Below are 22,887 nucleotides of genomic sequence, written 5' to 3'. Positions count from 1 at the left end.
ACCGTTTTTAAAAGCTACTTGGGATAATTTCAAGTACGATTTCCATGAAGTGCCTTCTGCTCTTTCTTACGACAACCCTTGACCTTTCAAAAATGCACAAAACACTGGCCACCGATAACGTCCTTTAGCATTCTGAATCTACCCGATGGACTCCAGACTCACGGAGAAGAGCTTTCAAACTGACATCTCAATGGGCAAGTGAGACGTGGTGCAGTAAGTGTTTTGTAGCCCCGGCTCTTCCAGCTATGCTTGCTGTCCTTCCTCAAGCAGCGTTTCTCAGCCTCTGCACTGGTTTGTGGTGGGAGGTTGTAGGGTGCTCTGTAGATGTTTAGTAACAACCCTGGTCTCCACCCACTACACGCCAGTGTCACCATGCATGTCCCTTAGCTGTGACATCACAAATAACTCCAGGCACTGCCAATGTTCTCTGGGGAGCACAGTCACCCCAAAGGAAAGCCACTGCTGTAAAGGTTTTGTCACACTCTAGTTTTCAAACCCCTCCTCCCAAATTAATCAGCACCCATGGCTTTAAGGAAGAAAGAAAATGCTCCTCGAAGGTTGTAGCCTATTATTTTTGTTTTTTTATTGAATCTATTAGGGTGACATTAGTTAATAAAATTATATAGGTTTCAGGTGTACAATTCTATAATACATTTTCTGTATAGCGTATTGTGTGTTCGCCACCCCATGTCAAATCGCCATTTATCCCCCCTTTACCCTCTCCTACCTCCCCCAGCCCCTTGCTCTAAAATTGTAGCTTAGGCTGCCCTGTGTATTCATCACCACCACAGCCAGAAGCGGGGACAGGCTGGCCTAGGGTGCAGGAAGCAGGCTGACCTGGGAATAGGATATCTGGTACAGATCCCACTTGGTCCCCAGGCCAGCTCTCTCCCTTTGGCCTGGGGCGTCCAAACATAACAATGGTTGGATGAATCATTTCACTGACTTAGCTTTGACTCCTACACCCAGGGACAGGTCTACCCATGCAGGATTTTATTCTTTCCCATCATCTTCCCCCTCCACGCACATGATAAATCCTTCTAGAATCCCCTCCTTAGATAACAGGACGAATAGTAATGTTACACCAAGGGGCCTATACTGACGGCTCTTCCGAGAAAGAAACTGGCACATGGAGGAGGCGAGAGAGCGTGCTGACTGTAGGCTGTGCCTGAGAGGTCGGTTGCAGGTCACTGTTTACTGCAATGCTGATTAGTATTTTGTAACTTCTCTAAAAAAAAACATGGCCATGTTGTCATTTACCTACATTTTTAAAAAACGAGAAACATGTCCTGGCTGGTATGGCTCAGTGGTTAGAGTGTCAGCTCACTCACTAAAGGATTGAGGGTTTGATTCCTGGTCAAGGGCACATACCTCAGTTGCAGGTGCAGTCTCCGGCCCCAGTCGGGGTGCATGTGGGAGGTAACCAATGGATGTGTCTCTCTCACACTGATGTTTCTCTCTCTCTCTCTCTGTCTCCCTCCACCCCTCCCACTCTCTCTAAAAATCAATGGAGAAAATATTCTCAGGTGAGGATTAAAGAAAAAGAAAAACTTTAAAAGAACAACAATGATATACACCCATAAAGAAAGATGGTGTGTCCTCCTGAGAGGCTTTAGAACAATGTGTTCTGGCAGCATCCGAAGGCTTGACCTGCAAATCAGGTTAGCCTGTCCAAGCTCTGTGTGGCAATGGGGTCTTTCCTACCTTCCTGCGCATCCTACCAACCACCTATCAAACGGTATCATTTCATTCATCAGTCATTTGATCCTTCTACAATGTCTATGTGCTAAGTACTATAATATACGGCGTTGGGACACAGAGGTAAATAAGACAACTTCTTTCCCTCAAGCGGTTTCTAAATGAATGATCGGGCAAGTACAAACAGCCCTCTAACGCAAGAGGTAAAATTAAAAGACAGTGTGGGAAGAGGAGTCGAGGAAGACTGTGAACCAAAGCACAGAGCGGAACTGTACTCCTCCCGGGGTGTTCGGGGAATATCGCCTTGTCTGGTTTGGCTGGAGGGCCAATGCTGAGAGGGAGAACTGGAACCTTGAATAAGCAGGACTCACAGGGTGTCGACATAAAAGCAACTCTATGCTTTGTCGTCCATGGTCTCTTTAAACCTGCCAGGTAGGAAGGGTTCCTCCCCTCTCCCTGGGGGAAAGCTCGGGCAGGCCCATACCTGATCATTCTTAGATGATACAAAGCCTTAAAACCCCTTCAAACAGCAAAACAGTCTTGGTTCAGAATCCAGAAGGCCCAATCCCATGTGTTAATTCACAGTTCAACCTTCCTTTGAAGTCACATCCTCCCTGCTGTCTGGAAGAGTCTGCTGGGCACCTGTTATAGGGGGAGGGGAGGGCGTGGTGGCCTTTCTCCCTTCCTGGTGCCTTCTACCCAACACAGCAGCTGCCCTTTCAGCCCCCCCCCCCCCCCGGAGGGCTAGGAGGAAGGGGAGGGAGGAGGAGAAGAGAGGTGATGAGAACGGTCCTACTTCACTCCCCTGTTCTAGAACGGTCTTACCTTCTTCTCCAGCAGGCCCTTGTGGGATCTGGGCCTTCAGTGACCTTGAACTTCAGTCTCTCCCTGCAGTGGCCTTCACCTTGCTGAACTCCCCCTTGTCAGGGGCCACTCATTCTCTCCACTGCCCCTAGGAGCCCACCTGTTCACTCCTATCACCCACTGTGTTGGGGGCCACTGGGCCTCTAGCAGCCCCACTGGACAGCATATAAATCAACACCACAAAGCCAACCCTGTGGCGGGAATCTGGTCTCTGTGAGGGACACAGGGAACAGTGCCTTTCATGTGCTCAGACGGACAGCAAGTTCAGGCCCCGACGGACAGCAAGTTCAGGCCCCGCGCAGCACACTCGGCCACCAAAACGGCTGGCCACCCCGCTTCTCACCCTCTGGTTTCCCAGGCAGAGGCCAAGGCGGTGTCCCTTACCATGCTCTCGAGACCTTCCTCCATCCCCTCTGCCCTGCAGGGGGCTCACAGCACACTTCTCTCCCCAATCCCCTGGCCCCAATAACCTCTCACTTTTATATGCTCTCAACCTGACCAAGAGGTTCAAGAGTTGGTGCCGTGTTGGGGGGCAGGAGGGTAAAAGATACATAACATGGGATTGTCATTTGAGCCATTTTCCAGTGTGCTGTTCACGGCATTAGGTGCTGTGCGGCCCTCGCCACCAGCCCCCTCGAGAAGGCTGGGTCTTGCCCTGGCCAGTTTGGCTCAGCGGTTAGAGCATCGGCTTCAGGTCCAGACAGAGAAGGCTGGGTCTTCTCGCTGAAAATACCCACTGAACACACCTCCCTGCTCCCTTCCCACCACCCCCGCGCCCATTGTCTCCTTCCCAACTCTCTGCCGAGTGCTTTCTGTTTAAATTCTTCCCGCTGTACCCTTGGTGCCCACGCCTATCTTCCATCTGACATACTGTCTACCAAAGTGTGTCGGGTATATTCCAGAGAAATAAAATTCGAGAGGAAATTACGGGTAGAATGCGGGCTCCTCGGTCCTGGGCCCAGAGCAGGGAGCAGGGGGCGCAGGGGGCGCAGGGGGCACGGGGGTCGCAGGGGCAGAGGCACGGAGAAGCAAGGGGAGCAGCGGACTGTCGCCACCCAAGCGCGGAGGCGATGAAGGCCTGACGAGAGAAAAAGTTCAGCAGACAGCAGGGGCTGAACGGGGAGGAACTGGTGGCGACTGACCAGGACTCTGAAAGAAGGATGAAGAGACCCAAGGAGGAGAAATGACGGAGAAACTGTACATGGCCTGGATAACGGGGAGTGTGGTTAAGAAAGGTAATTCTCTGACCTTGAAGCCTTGAGACTTGGAAGATGGAATTAACAGGAGTAGGAATACAAAAAAGTAAAGTTGGGGAAGAACACAAAGGAAGGTTTCAGTTCTGCTTTGGCGAAGTGTTTGGTTCCTGCAGGAAGCGGCGGTCCAGGTGAATCACGGGGCAGACGACTGCAGTGACACACGCGGGCACTGGGTGAGGGCCTCGAGGGGAGGCGGCGGGGCACAGGCAGGGTGAAGTGTTACCATCTACTCTTAAGAGGAGGAGGAAAGAAGCAAAGAGGTGGAGAGGGGTGGTCCATGATGTGTGCCAAGGAAGCCAGGGAAAAGGGACGAAGCGTCACAGGCAGCCCCACCACAGCCTCCTGCTTCCTGCCTCCCCCAGACCACTCCCCGGACCACTCCATTCCCACCCTAGGGTTGTGGTCCCCTTACTATGGCTCCTTCCCTTTCTGTCCCACAGAAGCCCCGGCCCCCCGGCCCCCTGCACCAGCTCTCAGCTCTCCTCCGCGCCTTCATGCTCCACGTACTGAAATGCCCCCCTGCTGGATGTGCCACGCGGCTGCTCGCCCTATTCCCTTCTTAAATACCCAGCGACACCCCGTGAGCAGCATTTCCTTATCTGCCTGACCGGCACTCTCCCTCGATCCCATCTCTGCGGTGTACGGACTGTAGTCTCTGCAATTATTGTTTACAGGTTTGTCTCCCTCCGGACTGAACTCTCGGGGCAGAGCTGGATGCTTATTCATCTCGCATTCCCAAGACTTTGCACGGGGCCTGTGGGCACATTCGATATGCTTAACGCACATTGGTCACTTGCAGGACCGCTCAGCAGGCGTGTGATGCGCCCTCCCCGGACCCGCGGTCGGCCACGGACACGCTAAAGGACGGAACACCGCGTTGGCATGGAAACAAACAATACCGCGTGACCACGCTCTCTAGACTGCCGGCTGCCGTGGTCCTGAACGAGGAGTGTTCTAGAATAAGGAGAAGCTTCAACGAGCCTCTAGAAGCCAACTAGGCCATGTGGGAACAACCCACTTTCTAGAAGCCTGTTCCTGTCGATCAGAAAAGTTCATCTTTCATCTCCAACGTGCCGTCCTCAAAGGCACAAAGTTCTTGGTTGGGCATAAAAACACCGTCCCGGCCTCGAACTTGATTCCTGTAGGTGGCGGGTTCATGCCGTGAGCAGCAGGCCGCAGGGCAGCGAAGTGGAACAGAGACCGGGGACAGGAAACGAGATGACCCCAGCACCGGGTCGCAGGGCCTGCACCCACCGGCATCTGGCGAGGAGAGCGGCCTTTGCCCACATCGAAATGGAAGGAAGAGCTTCCTTGGTGGCCGAGGGCGCAGCAAAGCCCAGACCTGCCGGAGCCGGGCAAGGATGCAGGCGGAGGTGGACGTGCCCCTCCGCGCGGCTGGACACGGCACAGGTGGGAGCGGAGCCGCCTCGGGCCGCAGCCTTCCCTCGGCCTCCGCCAGGAGCGGGGTCCCAGGGCGGTGGACATCATGGAGCTCCATCCTTGTGATGAGAACTAAGAACCGGAGGCGGAGATGTCAGCCGGCGCCCTCCCCGCCCTCTTTCTGATCCCACCCGGCTCTCGCCTCCTCCAGCTCTCGCACAGGCCAGCAGCACCCGAGACCAGGGTCCTGCTCTCGGAAGAACGGGATGGTTGCTCGCTGCTCCACGAGCTCCGTAGGGAATGTCGTCCTTCTCCACGGCGAGGCCTTGGCTCATCTGCACCTGCTCCGAGCCAGTGGCCGCCGTGGGGAAAGGCCCCCAGTCTGCTCTCAGGAGCGAGACCCGAAGCTGAGCCTTTCCCACGGGTGCTGACAGGCGCTGGTCAATCACTTTCCCTGCTGGGCACACTGGTCGTCTGTTCCCAGGGCGAAGGAGGGAAAACTCTCTCCAAGAAAGAAGACCAGGGATGCGCAGATTTCTCTCTGCTCTCCTAACGTACAAGAACCTTCCAGAAGAGCATTTTTCCAGCCCTCTTCTTGGAACAGTGGAAGGGGAGCTTAATTCTCTGGGATGGACAAAACCCATGGTCTACATGGTAACAGGCACAGTGGGCAGGGTGCTAAATGGTGTGAGGTAGGGAAGAGAACTTTTTTTTTTCTCCCTCAATTAAAAAAAAAGAAAAGTGTTTTTCAACAGAAGAGCCCAACAATGACCTCCAGTACACACACACACACCCCACATTTCACCCAGAACTGAGCGAACCATGAGACCACGTCAAAGACTATAAGAAAGACAAGCAAATATCTGCACAAAATTAAATAATGCATTAATCAATTGATTAAATTAAAGAATCTTTCCAGGTGGTAAAACCAGTCTTCACCGTGATCTAAACATTAGGAGAATTTTGTTTAAAATAATAGAGCTAGGTTTTTGTATGCCTGCCTCTTCCCTTTTACATACACACACACACCACATTTTTTATTCTTGAAACAATTTCAAAGATATTTTATCAGAATTGACCTTTTGAATTGGACCACCCAAACTATAAATTAACCAGCATTTGCACTCTAGATCAGTATACTAGCTGGTACCTTAAGAAGGAGAATGAACCAACTTCTGAAAGTTTTAGCTTTGCACGCTAGAATCCACAGACAGAAGTAAGTAGGGGGTCAACTTAGAATCCAGATTTTAAAAGCACACAGTGAGCAGCCCTAGGTGTTCCATTTCACTAATTGTTCCGAATTTGTAAAGAACCAATATGCCCTAAAAAAATGGAACTTGAACTTTAAAGGCAATAAAGAATGAGTGGGATCTGGAAGTTCTCTTCCAGTGGTCCAAGAAAAATATCGTTTTCCATCAGAGCAAAGTACTCGATGCTTCTTTCTTCTGTGGATGTTTAAATCAGTCTTCACATCCCTGTACCAGCAAGCAATGCCCCAGGTCCTTGGCTGAGGTGACTGGGCATTGGCTAATGTTTTCAGACTGGCTGCAAAACTGGGCCCAAGGCTGTAGCACAGGTTTTGGACTTGATTCCGGGGAAGTAATGTCTAGCGTGAAGCTCCATGGGAGTTTCCCGTGACATAAACCATGGGGAAGATCATCACAAGTCAGAGTGTGTCCATTACATTTGGCTGTTTGTCCAGGTCATTATTTTTTTTTCATTTCACTTTTGTCTGAATGACAGTCAAGAGTACTGGGGGCCCTGGGAGATCGGCTTCTGCCACCAGCAATGATGTGCAATGGCTCAGTCATTAGCTGTTGAACTCTGAGTGTCCCGGTGTTAATGCAAAACCTCTCCCAATCATCTTGTTTTCTTTTCATTTGATGATTTCACTGGAAATTAGCTAAAGAGCTGCATTTAAACTGTATGTCTGCCATTTGGTATCATTCCAAATGATCTCATTTTTTAAAAATTAACCTATTTTTCATCTAATGTCCAGAATATACTTTTCTTGTCTCACATTAAAAAAAAGAAAGAGAAAAAGAAATAGGGTCAATTAAAGTATCAGATCTAACCTTAAAGCTATTTAACATCATTATCCCTTGCCATTTAATAAATCTAAGCCCTGTTCACCTCATTTGCTGTGACTGATAGACCTTTCTATATCTTTCCATGAAATTGAATGCTGGGGTGGGGAGGTGGGGGGTGTGCACATGTCGGTTTTAAACAGAATTCCTGAAAGATTCAGTAGAATTCCTGCTGAGATAAAAATAAAAAAAATAATTACCAAAACGCAAGGTCCATCGCTACACAGCAGGGTGTGGGGGGAGAAGGACAGAGGGGATCCTTAATGCCCAAAGAGAGGAAGGAACAAGCAAAGAGTTTAATTTCAATGACTCAGAGTTTTACAGAACTTTTCAAGTATTTTCCACTAATGGATGGGAAAAGGGATTTAGTACATGCAGACAAGTTTAAAGTGCTTTTCTTGGGTGCTAAGTATTACTGAACCATGTCACAAGGGCATCTCTGACTAGTCTCTCCTGGTTGATGTTTCTAGCAGGCGGCGAAGGGCTGGTAAGCAGGTGCAGGGAGCAGAACATCACAGAACAGCAGAGACTGTCTAGAGAAATGGGTTCCGGCAGATGGGATGGGGCAAGAACGGAGGCTCATGCAGCCGTGGGCGCTGTCATGTTCGCCTCCGCATCCCTTGTGCTCAGAATGAGGCTTGGAAAACAGTAAGAGCTCAATAAATATGTGTTGAGTGAATGAATAAGCGGGGAAACAACAACAACAACAAAAAAGAAGGAAGACCATAGAAAACAAATGGAAAGATAGAAAGAAAAGTAGAAGAAAGGTAAAGTATAGGGTTCATTTCAACCCCAACAAATCTTTGCATATTTTTGCCAAAAACCAAGGCCCTAACAGCCAATGATAAATGACCTTTGCCTTTGATAGGGCCCCATCCCCAGTCCCAGGCTTGTGGGAATCCCTGGACTGAGGGGAGGACCATCAGATGGTGGAAAATGATCTCTCTGGGTTCCTAATTTTACCCCGTGATTCTTGGAGACACAGAGTACAGAAATACCCTCACAAAGTATTTTGGCTGGGTTTCAACCTTCTTTTACAATTTTTTTTTTACACATCAAAGCTACTTACAAGTAGCATAAGTGGCTCATTTTAATTCTCCTTCCCCTCTCTGTGTCTTCACTGGAGCAGGTGATGAAGAGCAAGAAAACAGAGGAAGAGGTCACCCCCCCTTAACGGACACCCAGGCCCTAACACTTGAACACACTGTCGCACACAGGATGAGTACTTCAGGCTTTGGGTGTCTCCAAGGATGTGGAGATTCAGTCAGACAGAAAGAGCTTTTTACCGCGAACACTGTTTTAGGAGAAAATATTTTCAACAGTATTCGGATGGGATAAACAAGGTGCAAAAGATTTTATTTAGCACAAGTAACTGAAAGCAGATAACCATCTGCCTTGAGCAAACGATCCTCCTGGTCCCCAGTTTTCTTCTTCATTCCCTAACAGCTCTTTAAAGAAAAAGGCAGAAGAAAAACATGGACTATCTACATATTACCAGTCTGCTGACTAAATAAGCATTGGTGTGCCTACCAATACTCTAAGACACAGAGCCAGGGGTGAGGATTCCACTCTCTGAATAAGACCCCCAAACACTGTAATTTCACAATTAGGCCTCATTAACCTACAGCTCTGATGAGGGTCCCTCTTCCCTCAGTGACAGGGGCTATTAAGTGAACACTTGACAAGCATGTGGACCACAGGAGGCCTGTCCCCATGAATGTCCCAACTCCAAAACAGAATTTCTGGGAGTGACAAAGGTAGTGGTGTATATGCTTAGGTGTTTATGGGGGAAAGGATGGTAGCAGCAGGAAGTAAGCAAACAAGTTGGTGACTTATTCACTAAACAGGTGCCCTCACCACCTGATTTCGGACCTCAGATAAAACGTGGGTCACATGTATCGTCTGTCACCTCCCCTATTCCTCCAGCTGTGGAGGTAAATGATACAAGAATGTGGCAAACCATGGGAAACCAGGAAAAGTTTTGAATCCTGCTGCTATCCCATATTTAGGAAACAGGAAGTAAATCCACACCCAGCACAAACTCAGGATGGTTTAAACATGGGGGAAGCTATACACGGGTGGAGTAAAGGGGAGAATTATTGGGAGGGATGACCAAGACCCTTCAGAGAGAATGCCACAGGTCCTGACGCTCTGATAAAGAGAAAATATCACTTTTCAATCCATTGTCTTCATATAAGAATAACAGAGGCCATAAGGGAGAAATAGTTCCTTTCATGAAAGTGTTCCATTCTCGGGCTAATAGGCACAGGCCCTGCCCTGTGGACAGGAACGGTCCCATCATTCTCAGGTGCTTGCATCCTGCGTGGGACGTGGCCAAAGCAAACAGCTACCTGACAGTGGGGACAGGAGTCCCCTCTCCAGAAGTAGGCCGGTGATGCCAGCCTGTACCCAGATGGGCACAGAATCCATGGGGTTTAATTATACATGCAAATGTTCCCCTTCTTTGACACAAGTAAGTGAAAGGTGAAAGGTTAATTAAGAAGAAAAACCACTACGGAATGAAAATGTTTCGGATCTCTCCCTGAGAAATAGAACGGTCGTGCCCCCCCAACAAGGCCACAGCTGTGGTGACATTATAGCCCAAAAGCCGGGGCAAGACCCAGAAAAAGCCAGAGTAGTGTAGATGATTCAAATGCGTGGACTAGGTACCCAGCTTCTGCCTGGCAGGGACATTCAGCCTGAGTGAAAAACAGAACAGCATGTCTGACTGGTTACTCAAATTTTTGCATCCACACTAAATTGGATCCCTCAGAAAACAAAGCTTCTTCTTAGAGTTGTCATCGTCAAACAGTATTTACGAATGGCCTGTTTGGGCCACAGTTTATCTAGTGAATAAGATAACACCTGTAGTCCTTTACACGAGAAAACAGAAAACCAGCAGAAATACAGGTGGAGGGCGCCGTCCCCACCTGCACACACATCTCCTGGGTCATTCTTCTTGGCCAATGTTGCGAAGGAGCATCTGGAACCCCCTGCACCCCCGCCCCTCCCCTCCCCCTCACAGCTGTGCACAAACCCTCCCTCCCCATCCAGCCAAACAGAAAGGACCCCTAGAAGGTGGAGGTGGGAACACAAGCCATACAGATTCTCGGGGCCATATTCACATACGCAGCTACGTCACAGCGAGAAGATGATGAAACAACAGCCCTTTGAGTCGCCTTTCTGAGCCCCAGGCCTGGGAGGGGGCGGCGGCAAGATAGCAGAAGGGTGGCCTGAAGGCTGAGGGCTCTGACGGGGAAAGGGGTGCAGGGTCACTGGCCCTGGGGGGTGAGCTGGCCGAGCTCCCACCTGGAGAGGGGGAGCAGCAACAGCCATTCAGGTGTGTGGGTTTGAGGATCCGTTACAGAATAAACAGAAGGTGCTTACTAGTCAAAGAGAGGGGCTCGACTGTGGGGGGAGGAGAGCCCGAGAGCCCCGGGGCTCCTCCTGCTGGCACTGCTGGGAAAGAAGGGCCCTTCAGAGCTGTCCCGACTCCGTCCCCCAAACGGGCAGGTGACTAACCCCACTGTGCGTCCTCTCAGCTCATCAAGGTCCAGCCTTTCCCGAGGAGAATTCTCTGGGTAGATACATGTCATATTTTTATCTGATTAAAGTGAGTGATTCCTTGTTTTTGTGCTCCAAACAGGGTCCATTCTCACTGTTTTCAAGTGCTTTTTAAAAGAGTCTAGCCCTGGTCGGTTTGGCTCAGCAGTTAGAGCGTCGGCCTGCGGACCGGAGAGACCCGGGTTCGGTTCCCGCTAAGGGCATGTACCTTGGTTGAAGTTTGTCCCCGGCCCCTGTTGGGGTTGTGTGGGTGGCAACTAGTTGATGTGTCTCTCTCCCATCCACGTTTCTCTCTCTCTCTCTTCCTCCCTCTCTCCCTCCCGCTCTATCTGAAGATAAATGCAAAAAAAAAAAAAATGTCCTCGGGTGAGGATAAAAAAAAAATTTAAAAAGAGTCTAATTTCTTACTTAGATTCAATTCTCTCTGATATCCCGAGAGTTGCTTAGGATATATATGGCAATGAGGACAGTCATCTGGCCAATTAGTTGTAAGCCCTTTGCTGGTCACATTCATTATAAGTCATTTAAAAAAACCGACATACAAATATTCTTTGCCATCAGCTGAAGCTCAGAATGTTACAGCAAATTTGTGTGTTAAAGGGGTCAACTCTGCAATAGACTTATTCATTCAATAAATTAGGTTTTGTAGTTTTTATATACGAAAATGAAATACTTGTTAATATAAGTAAAGACAGGCTTTCACTTTAATATTAATCAAGTCTCCATTTTTACCTAATTTTTGGAATTATGGAAAATGTAATAATCCATAATTATCAAAAGCAACAAAATAAAAGAGATAAACTGGACTATATCAAAATTAAAATTTGTATGTGTGTGTTTGCTGCATATAATACCATCAAGAAAATGAAAAGATAATCAGCAGAACATGAAAAAATTGCAAGTTATCTATCTGATAAGGAACTCATATGTAGAATACATAAAGAATTTTTACAGCTCAAGAATAAAAATACAACTCAATTAAAAAGTGGAAAAAAGACTTGAATAAACATTGCTACAAAGAAGATATACAAATGGCCAATAAGCATATGCAAGTATGCTCAACATCATTAATCATCAATCAAATGCAAATCAAAACCACAATGAAATACTAGTTCACACCCAGTATGATGGCCATCATAAAAAGACAGACAATAACAAGTTTTGGCAAGAATGTGAAAGAAATTGGAACTTTTATACATTGCTGGTGGGGATATAAAATGGTGCAGCTGCTTTGGAAAAAAGCTTGGCAGTTACTCAAAATGTTAAACATAGAGTTACCATTTGACCCAACAATTCCACTTTTTGCTATCTAGCCATGAAAAACGAAACATATGGCCACAAAAATACTTGACAAATGTTCATAGCAGCAAAAGTTGGGCAACAACCCAAACTGTGTTCATCAAGAAATGACTCGATGAACAAAATGTGGTAGATCCATTTCACACCACATATAAAATTAATATTATATTATTGTTGCAGCCATTGCAATAATACCCAATGGAATATTATTCAGCCATAGAAAGGAATAAAGTATTGATACATGTTACAGCATGGATGAATCCTAAAAACACTGTGCTAAGTGAAAGAAGCCAGCTACAAAAGACCACATATTGTGTGACTTAATTTATATGAAAGGTGCAGAACAGTCAAATCTATAGAGATAGAGAGTAGATTAGTGGTTGCCTAGGCCTGGGAGAGGGGGGTAAGAAATGACCGCTAATGGGTATGGAGTTTCTTCCTGGGATGTTGAAAATATTCTGTAACTGGATGTAGTGATAGTTGCACAACTCTGTGAACGTACTAAAAACCATTGACGTGTACGCCTTAAGTGGGTAAATTGTGTGATGTGAATTAGACATCAATAAAGATGCTTTTAAAAGTGAGAAGGTTCTTAAAAATCAGTCTAGAAGTCCCCTCTCAAACATAACAATCTAAAATATTTAAATTCTTAGAAAACTAGAGTATTGGGTTCAATAAACTTCTCCAGGTGCTCAAAAAAAGTTGAAGTGGGAGGAATTTTCCCATTTCAGATCGATTAGACGATGCTACTTTGACAGTCTCAAGCTCTCAACTTCTTTAGTGCCCGGTACTTGACAATGTGATAAAAAGACAATATTAATAAAACAAATAAACTAAATACTTGCTACTGATACTTCTAAACCACTCTAACTCTTCCACATAGCTTCACTAACATGTCACCTGTTCACTGGAGGAGTGAGCTTTACTTTTGGCTGCACCTAAGCAAGGAGAATCTCAAGGAACCATGGTAGATGCAACTGGACCCGCCATGTTTTTAATTAAGTAACATAAGTTTGAAGGAGGCTAATGTGAGATGACATTAATATAAAACTGAAACGGCTGTTTTCCATCCTTGTAGATTATTACTGAAGTCCTACTGCTTATAAACTTTGATAGATTACAATTTTCCAATTGGTATGGAGACATACCAAATGGAACAGTGAACAATTTTGACCCTGAGAACTTATTTAGCTAAAATTTCTAATCTCAAGGGATTCTTTAGAATAGAAGGGTCCCCAACATGGTCTTTGATTTGTTGGGGGTGGGTGGAAGCTTTTCCTCCAAAAATAATGCCAACATCACCCAGGAATAATCATGGAACTTAATGGCAAAGAACATTGAAAAGAGTAGTATTATCTTTGGCTCATAATCAACACTCTTTGAATGTATTAGGTTACATGTGTCCTTCTAGAAAAGGTTCCCAGATACCATTATTTCCTAATAAATTAAGAAAAATCTCCACTCAAGAGAGATGGTTCTTTTTGAAAAGTAAAATGTACATTCAGTAGAGCTTTGCTCTCAGTCAGCTCCAACCTAAGGCACCCTTTTCAGATGGACAACACGTATTTCTCCAGTTAACCATTTCCTCAGCTCAGTGCTTCTCAAAACTCAGCAGTCAGAATCACTGGCAGGGCTTGTAAGAACCACGGGGGTTCAGCCAGGTCCAGAGCAGGGCTCAGGAAGTTGCATTTCTAACACTTCCCCACCCTCCCAACCGGTGCCGACCCTGCGGTTGGCGACCCTGCGGTTGGCGGGCCACCCTTGGAGAAGCGTGGCCTCTCACAGGCAGAGCTAGGGCCGCCTGGGCAAAGTCCTGGCTGGGCAGGTCTCCTCTGGTCTTTCCAGAAGGGAAACATCACCCAAAGGCCAAAACACACATGCAATTAATATTTAAATAACAGCAATTACCATCATCTCCTCACCGTCCGAGGTTCATACATATCGTTCATCTTCCTGGTCTCCCACCGCCCTCACGCTTGCCCACCCAACATGCACTTCTGGGGATTCTTCTCCTCCCATCGCTCCTCCATGATGGTGCCCATGTCTGCCCACCGCGCCCTTATCCTGGGACACAGAAGTGTCCACTGGTGGGCCAATCGCAGTGAGGCAATCATCTGAAATTGGGACTAAGAAATGTCTGTCTAGTTGCTCTTTTGAACCCCATGTGGTTGGGTGACAGAAAAAGGCCATCTGTACATGCAGAGAGGAGGAGAGATGATGTGGAGGGTGAGGCCACCTGGGTCCCACAGGTTCCTCCAGCCCCTGGCTTCTGTGGAGGACTCAGTCCCTACCCTTGGGTTCCCCCCATAGTAACTCGAAACCTCCGTCTTCTATGAAATTCCCTTTCTTGCCCAAACCGGCTGAAGGAGATTTGTTATTTACAACCAAAAGGGCCTTCGCTAGCGGCTGTTACTAAAGTCAGTCTCCAGGTACTTCTCGCTGCTTCAGTTCACCGAGATCACACGCACCTGAGATCACACGCACCTGCCACCCACGTTCACCTGCTCCGAAAGCCGTCCTGGCTGCAGCCCTGGCTTACTCAGCGAAGTCCTGAACCCTGGTCACTGTGTATTCCAAATCCAGGGTTCTTCTGCAAGAGGCAACTCTCATTTCCACTTCTCTCCGAGACTAGGCTGGCATGATGGATATGCATCAGAAATGAACATAAATCCATTCGGTGTCCTTTTTTTGAGCACAGACACAAGAACGCCAATGGACGGATTGCGAATTAAGGTCTGGATGTGAAGCTTTACTTACCACGTTGGATACGTTTAAATGTTTGGTTTTTCAATACATGTTTCTGAATGACACCGGCTTTCCAGCTACTTATTTTTGTGGAATTTGTACTTTTAAATCATTGTTAACCACTACTCCCAGGTACAACCATTTTCAAGGCATGTTTTATATACCCATCCCCGTGTAAACCTGTGGCTGCCCAGAGGGAGAAGAGGTCACTTCCTGACCTCTCTGAGTCTAGCTGCTTCCCCTCAAGCCCAGCAGAGACGAAGCAGGCAGGACTGTGTGTCCCTTCGGCACTAAGTCACACCTGCAGTAACACAGCTATTGCATACGTCTGCAAGGTCACCAGACACTGGAAAACCAGAGCTGAACAGTGCGACTCGACTCTCAGTCTGTCGAATGTTTCATATTCTCTATACTGAACTTCCACATTCTGGCCTCCTTAATTCAAAACTTCTGGAAACTACCTTTGGCAACTCCACGCCTAGCAGAAAAGTCTGATTATTTTGGCTGCCTCTGTCACATAACAACAGGTAGTCACAGGCGTCCGGTGGTGTCCTTGGAGTGGCTGGCTTTCTTTACGGTAATCAATTTATCTGGCCTAGCTGTCAGGCACTCGACTGCCCAATTAACAACTGACAAAGAACTTGAGCCACAGGAAGGAAGAAAACTCAGATTTCCCCAAACACGCAGCTAATGAAAAATTTAGTCTGGTCTCGAACGCATCTGTGTTTTCCCCATAAAATGTAGATGTCAATTTGGAAAACAATATACCTACAGAGGTTTCTCCACACAGGAAAGTTTCACATGATATTTGACTGGGCCCTGTGCCCAACAGCCATTAGGCGTTATCATAAATTAAAACTGCAATTGAGGCAGCCAAAATTATTGACCAGCTTCCTCTTATTAATGCAACGAAGAGACGAACAGGGCCTCAACTCCTACAGATCACAGCCTCTAGTCTCCAGGAAAGAAGTAACAGGGAAGAAAAATCCTTTCACTCTACATCTTAGTTGTTCCTTGAGAAATGGAAAGGAAGGGAAAAATGTATGATCATGCCCAGGGCACCCTTTTCTACCCAGCTCTTGCTGACCGGAAGGATGCTCCCCAGCGTGCACCCAGAGCAGCCCTGACTACCCTCCATAGGTGCTCTGGGAACTGATTTACTACCCTTGTCTACAGAGAGACAGGAGGCATCCTGGGAAGGGGGGTCCGAAGACACTGACAAGTCCTGCACTTGGATGTCTTTCAGGCCACAAACACTGAAATTGCTCAAGTTACAACCTGAAGGAAGACAGAGCAGCACACTTTTTCCTAACAGCTTCCTCCTTCCAAGAGCACCCATCTACCCGTGCTCAGAAACTTTAACGTCCACTTTAAACCTAACAAAGGGTGAGTTCTCTTTATCTTGCAGCTTCAGAATGTGACATTTGTTTTTAAGTCACATGCCCATATTTGGGGCTAACCTGGACATTTCTTTGCAGTTTCCCTGACCACAGTCGGGACGCATGAAGTTCCAAGTGCCGGTCACTGACTGGGTGAGCTCCCTTACCCTGGACTTCTCCTGACCAGATAAGCATCTGGAGGGTAGGGACCGGAATGGGTTTTTTGTTTTAACTAGGTCTCTTGCATTTAGAATTCTGGGAAATTTTTTCAGGGAAAAAAATAGTTCTCTTAGTCTTCAAACATGTTTTACTTCCATACCCCAAAGCAGGGCAAATGGCCTTTGGAAATGCGACTGTGTTGTCCACTCAACTACTGTTTAACCCACAGCACATGGACTCAGTAAAACTCAACACAAACATTGGAAAAGACCACTGCTGTCCACAAATATCATCAAATGTTCGTGGCTGCATAGCCGTATTCCATTTGAGAGACCTCATTATTTAAGAGTGATTTCCTGCTTCATTGTCTCAAATCTCATCCTCCAAAAGGATTCAGATAAAATGTTTTCCTGGAAGAACATCTTTCTTGCAATCTCCTATGTACATGTTATCGCTGGTGGCTCCCAGCTCTCTCTGCTCACACTGGTGGCTGCATGGCAAACTCTGAAAGGGAAACACTACACACTAGACTCTTACCATCAGCGGGGCACCAGAGTCACTGTTAGAAGAGCTAACGTCACTGTGATGTGAAAGGCTGATATGGGAAAGAATCAGAGAGCCGCATGGCCTCTCTGAATTGACTGAGAAACAACACACAGATTAATCTATGTCACAAGACCTTTCGACACCGAAGGGAGGGTTCAACCCTATAAAAATATGTTGGCTTGAATATCATTTTCTTAAACTTTCAGCTTTCACCAATCAGCACAATCTGGCTAGACCTCCCGCTTTTTGTTTTTTGTTTTAATCCTCATCTGAGGATTTTGTTTTAAATTGTTTTTAGTGACAGGGGAGGGGGGAGGGACTGAGAGAGAGAGAGAGACATCCATGTGATCAATGTGAGAGATAAACATCAACGGTTGCCTCCCATACACGCCCTGACCAGAGACTGAACCCGAAACCTAGGTATGTGCCCTGACCAGGAATCAAACCCGCAACCTTTTGGTGTATGGGACAATGCTCCAACCCGCTGAGCCACCCTGCCAGGGCAGCCAGACCTCCCATTTATAGAAGCTGCTCTACCACCACTGCAAAGTTTAGAAACGTGAAGCTACAATAAAATGTAGTCATTCTTTTATGCTTTAATCTAGAACAAATCATGCTTCCCTGAAGTTCCAGCACATTCTGAATTAACACCAAAGGAAAGAATTCTTAACCCCACCAACTGGCAAATACAGGAATTTCAACTGTTCTGATGCAATGACTCTAAGTGGATCACTATTAATGTCTTACCTTCGAAGCTACTGGTCAACTAGAAGCACAATCACAACTGCTTATGAAATTACAGCCCCTACTGTACATCTTGCGTTCAGCTTCCACCCACAACAGGTTACACCCCGGAAACAGCTTTTGGTTCATATTAGCATTTTGAATATTGTTCAAGCAGCAGTGAAGTAAGGCTGGGGTATGACTGGGTAAGTACTGACATAATTTTATTGATATGACTTTTTTTCCCCATGTTCTGAAAGCCATACGTTTGAATTTAAAAGACACCAAATGTTCACCTGTTCCAAAGGGGATAGGGCAGATAGGAGACTAGGTACATACATTTTGAGTTATAACCCATTTTGCCAACATTTGATAGGCTGGGACTGCACTGAGTTACTAATAAATAAATAAAAAGTCACTCATCTTAAGGACTGAGATTAATTATGGCAATATCCCATTATGAAATTTTCTATTCCTAAAATCTCATTGCTACTGTATGGGTAATTACTTCAAGTGCCTTCTCAACTGCTTATTAGGTTAAGAAAAATATTTTCAATGGTTCTTAAAGAATATAAAGTATAAATACACCAAAAAGATGCAAGGTCCTCTATTAGGAAAAAATAGATATTCTGATCAATTAGCAGAAGTGCTTTGAATGTCATTAGAAACCATTTAAAATTATAACCTCCATCATCTTAGAAAGCAGCAGTGTTTTCCAACCATTTGCAGTTATATTGTGAAGAAGAAGGCCGTCTTTAATAGGGCAGATATACAGCTAACATCTGAAAATAAACTCATACACACAACACAGGATTTAAGCCACGCAATCCAATTATTCCCAAATTCACCGACATCATGTGACATCGCTGCCATTGGGCTATTTATAACCCACGCAGGAAGCAGCCCTGTGGGCGTGCAAGTGAAATGATCAGAATGTAAACATTTTAGAATAAATCGAGTACCTGATAGTTTCATGAGAAGTTCAGAAGCTGCTTTGACTGACATATCCCGCCTCAGCACACTGCCCTTCCCTTCCTGGGGCTGGAGCGTGTCCTCAGAGATGCCAGGGGCTGACCCTTCCGATTCTGGGCTGAACACATAGCTGGACCGAGGCAAGGAGGCGCTGAGGGCCTCCTCTTCCTTGGGCTCCTCTTTGACTTTAAAGTTAAGATTCATGGGCTCCTTCTGATTTGCAGCTGTCAAGAGAAGAAAGGGATTATGTATCTATACAGATATAAAAGGCCACTCCCCTCTTAGCTGCCCCGAGCTTAATGAAGTATGGATACACAATCACACTGTGCTGACAGCAGGAGGGACCACAACCTAATCAAAATCGGCTGAGCCCTGGGCACGAAAATACAATGCACTCCACGAGCGCGTGGGCTTCTGAATCTTTCGAGCCTGTCCTATTTGAAAAAGCGCTGCCTCTACAAAGTGTTCGGGCATTTTCTCTTTGGTTTCCCTCAACGTCTTCTCTCCTGTCGGCTGCCTCCCTGGCCTCTGCACTCTTGCCACGTAATCCTGTTATAGAATCATGCCTTCAGGCGGTTATTCTGCCATAACACACTGAATATAAACATGAGTCAGAGGCAATGCCCACGGCGAAAACCTGGGGTGGGGTGTAAGGTGAGGATGGAGAATTTTCCAGAAAGAAAAGCTCAGGCCAGAGAAATATCACTTTTGCTTTATTACAAGCTGACACCACTGACCCACAAACAGTGGGACACGCACTTCACATTGGTTTTGGGGTCCATGTCTGTAGTCCAAGGCATCTCCGAGTCCATAAGGGGCATTTCTAAAGAAAACTCATTTTGGAATCGTTTCAGATTCATAGAGAAGTTGTAAAGATGGTTCGAAGAGTTCCCATAAAGCCTTTACCCAGCATTCCTGATGTTAACATCTTTCCTAACCACGATGCATTTGTCAGAACTAAGAAATTCACATTACTATGATCTAAACTCCAGATTTTATTCAAATTTCACCAGCGTTTCCACTTATGTCCTTTTTCCATTTTTAGCGAGGTTGGTTGGTATGGAGTGTGCGGTCAGGGCAGAGCTAACTGACCTATTATGGGATGGGTTCTGTGGCTTGGCTACAACATACCACTAAGCTACGTACTACCTGGAAAAAGACCAAGGAGGAAGACAAGCATCCTCTACCACCACTGATGACTTTCAGAGGCATCTCTCCTGCTCCCCTTTATGCTGGTTATACTGGGTATGTTGTTGTTGTTTTTTATCCTCACCCGAGGACATTTTTCAATTTTTTGTTCAGATAGAGTGGGAGGGAGAGAGAGAGAAACATCGACGTGAAAGGGACACATCAAGTGGTTGCCACCCGCATGACCAACCAGGGCCGGGGACAAATTGCAACAGCAGTACGTGCCCTTAGTGGGAACGGAACCCGGGTCTCTCTGGACCACAGACCGAAGCTCTAACTGCTGAGCCAAACTGGCCAGGGCTAGGTTTGTCTTTTGAGAATGAAGATCTCGTCCTGATACAGTGTTCTTAGTAACACTTATTACAATGAGCCTTAAGTCCATTCCTGCTTAACAAATAAAAGAAAGAAAATATATCCCCAAAGCGAACACCTATTAACCCTTGCACATCATGCCCCCACCAATAAACAGACACAGGTCCTTTCTTTCTACCTTAGGCCCCTCTAAGAATGTACATTCTGGAATCACAAGTTAAACAGACCAGTGCATTTGGAAACTGGAGCCCAGAGGGCCAACACGACATTTGGAAGTTTTGCTTCCAGAAAGAAGAGCTAGGACTCGAACCTAGTCCATGCGTTGCCCATCCTGTCCCTTACCTACCTCCATTCGTCCACCTCTGCTCCCTGTGTTATAACAACACTAATGGAAGGTGACCTTCAAGTCTTTGCTAAATACACCACCTATCCATGAAGTCTACCCTGTTCAAAATTGCGACCCCCTCCCCAGTACTCCCAATCTCTCTTACCCTGTTTTAATCATCCATTTCCCCAAAATATTTATCATCTGATAACATACTGTTAGAAATAGAATTGTCCCCATTCTCCAAATTCATATGTCTAAGCCCTAAACCCCAGTGTGACTGTATTTGGAGATAGGGAGGTAATTACGGTTATATGAGGCCATCAGGGTAGGGCCCTATTCCAATATGACTGGTGTCCTTATAAGAAGAGACACATGTGAGGACAAAGCGAGAAGGTGGCCGTCTTCAAGCCAGAGAGGCCTCAGGAGAAACCAAACCTGCCAACACCTTGACCTTGGACCTCCAGCCTCCAGAACTGTGAAAAATACATTTCTGTTGCTTCAGCCACTTAGTCGGTAGAATTTTGCTACATCAGCCCAGACAGACTAATCACACACTATAATGTATGGTCTGCTCTTCACGAAGGCAATGATCTTTGATGGATCATGAGTGCCTAGAACAGAGCCTGGTACAGAGTAGGAGCTCAACATATTTATTTGTTGAATGAATAAAAGACACTGACTGCAAATTAGTGACATCAGATGGTGTTCCACTATTACCTGTGGTAAACAGAAACTAAGAATCTCTAAATACTCCACCAACAGCAATCGGAAGTGCTTCCCCTGGACCTGATCTCATCCTCAAACGGATAAGACCTGAGAGAGAAGGTCAGGAGCTCTGCTGCCTACTCCACGTGCTCACTGGGGTGTCTGAGTGCTCACTTGGACTCCGGCATCCCTAGAGGAGGAAGCCAGACATCACGGGAAGGGCCTGAAATCTAGCCCTTTGGGGACAATACCATCAGAATACGACCAAGGGAACGGAGACGGTCTCTGGAGCAATCTGCAACGAGTATGTATTTCTGACCTCTACCAGGAAGGTGGCTCCTAAGAAGACTGTTTACTTAGCACATTTCTCCCCTTTCAACCACTTCCTGGGGGTTCTGCTAACCACTTCCTAAAGCTTCTCTTGCCTTAAGCCTTTCTTCCAGAACCCTTCATAACCCCTTCCCCAAGAGCGTCCTCGTTAGTCACAACAGAGTCATTAAAAGGTGTGTGGTCGCCCTGGCCGGTTTGGCTCAGCGGTTGGAGCGTCGGCCTGCGGTACAGAGAGACCCGGGTTCGGTTCCGCTAAGGGCACGTACCTCGGTTGCAGTTTGTCCCCGACCCTGGTTGGTCGTGCGGGTGGCAACCACTCGATGTGTCCCTTCACATCGATGTTTCTCTCTCTCTCTCTTCCTCTCTCTCCCTCCCGCTCTGTCTGAACAACAAAAAAAAAAAAATGCAAAAATGTCCTCGGGTGAGGATAAAAAAAAAAAAAAAAAAAAGGTGTGTGGTCTATTAAATCTGTGACTTTGACTCTTTGGGAAGGAATAACAGAAAATGAATGGCTAGGTATTTTTTTTAAATGCTTCGGTGCTGTATCTTTTTTTGTTTGTTTTGGTTTTAATCCTCACCAGAGAACATTTTTCCACTTATCTTCAGATAGAGCGGGAGGGAAGGCGGGAGGAAGGGAGAGAGAGAAACACTGACATGAGAGGGACACATCAATTGGTTGCCTCCCTCATGACCCCAACCAGGGCCAGGGACGAGACGCAACCGAGGTACATGCCCTTGGCTGGAATCGAACCTGGGACTCTTTGGTCCTCAGGCCAACGCTTCAACTGCTGAGCCAAATCGGCCACAGCAGTGCCGTCTCTTTTATTTGAAAACCTTTTAAAACTCTAAGGTGAGGCTAGGAAAAAAATAAGAAACTGTTGAGGCCCTAGAAGTAAATCCCAACTTCTAGAGATGGCAGCCTCTCTGTTGAAGCTCTCTGAAGATACAAGTAGCTTCTGGGAGCATTAGTCAGAATACATGCTACACAAGGCTTAAGGGAAAAAAAGATATTTAGCATGGTTAGTACAACCCAGATGTAACAGAACTTCAACAAGACACTTAAAAAAAAACATAGGCAAGCTGGATGATAAATTTACAAGGTAGTTGCTAACCGGTTTTCATTCTGACAATGTCAAGTATAGCATAAACTTGTAATGTGCTGGGGAAAATGTAAATAAAGCTAATGACGTGTCAAAAAGACATGCGGGAGACACTCGTTTGCTTAGGTTTTAATTTCCCAAACATGTGGGCCCAAAATAAAAGATGTCAAAATAGAAATATGAAGGTTATCCTGCTTTCTTTTCATTACTAGAAATATTTGCACTGGGGCTAGTATATAAAGCCTATATTTT

General features: G+C 46.4%; 1 protein-coding gene across 1 annotated transcript in view; it reads right to left on the bottom strand.

Moving 5' to 3' along the window:
- The window catches only part of ZNF827 (zinc finger protein 827), a 161,233-nt gene that overhangs the window by 78,117 nt on the left and 60,229 nt on the right, over positions 1-22,887 (bottom strand). Inside the window, exon 5 of the mRNA XM_036241328.1 lies at positions 18,663-18,896. Within this exon, the coding sequence (XP_036097221.1) occupies positions 18,663-18,896 (234 nt within the window). The remainder of the gene's footprint in view (positions 1-18,662; positions 18,897-22,887) is intronic.

This window comes from Molossus molossus, unplaced genomic scaffold, assembly GCF_014108415.1.
Source record: "Molossus molossus isolate mMolMol1 unplaced genomic scaffold, mMolMol1.p scaffold_m16_p_4, whole genome shotgun sequence".
NCBI lineage: Eukaryota > Metazoa > Chordata > Mammalia > Chiroptera > Molossidae > Molossus > Molossus molossus.
The sequence above is the reverse complement of the archived record's forward strand: the minus strand, read 5'-3'. Positions and strand labels throughout refer to the sequence as shown.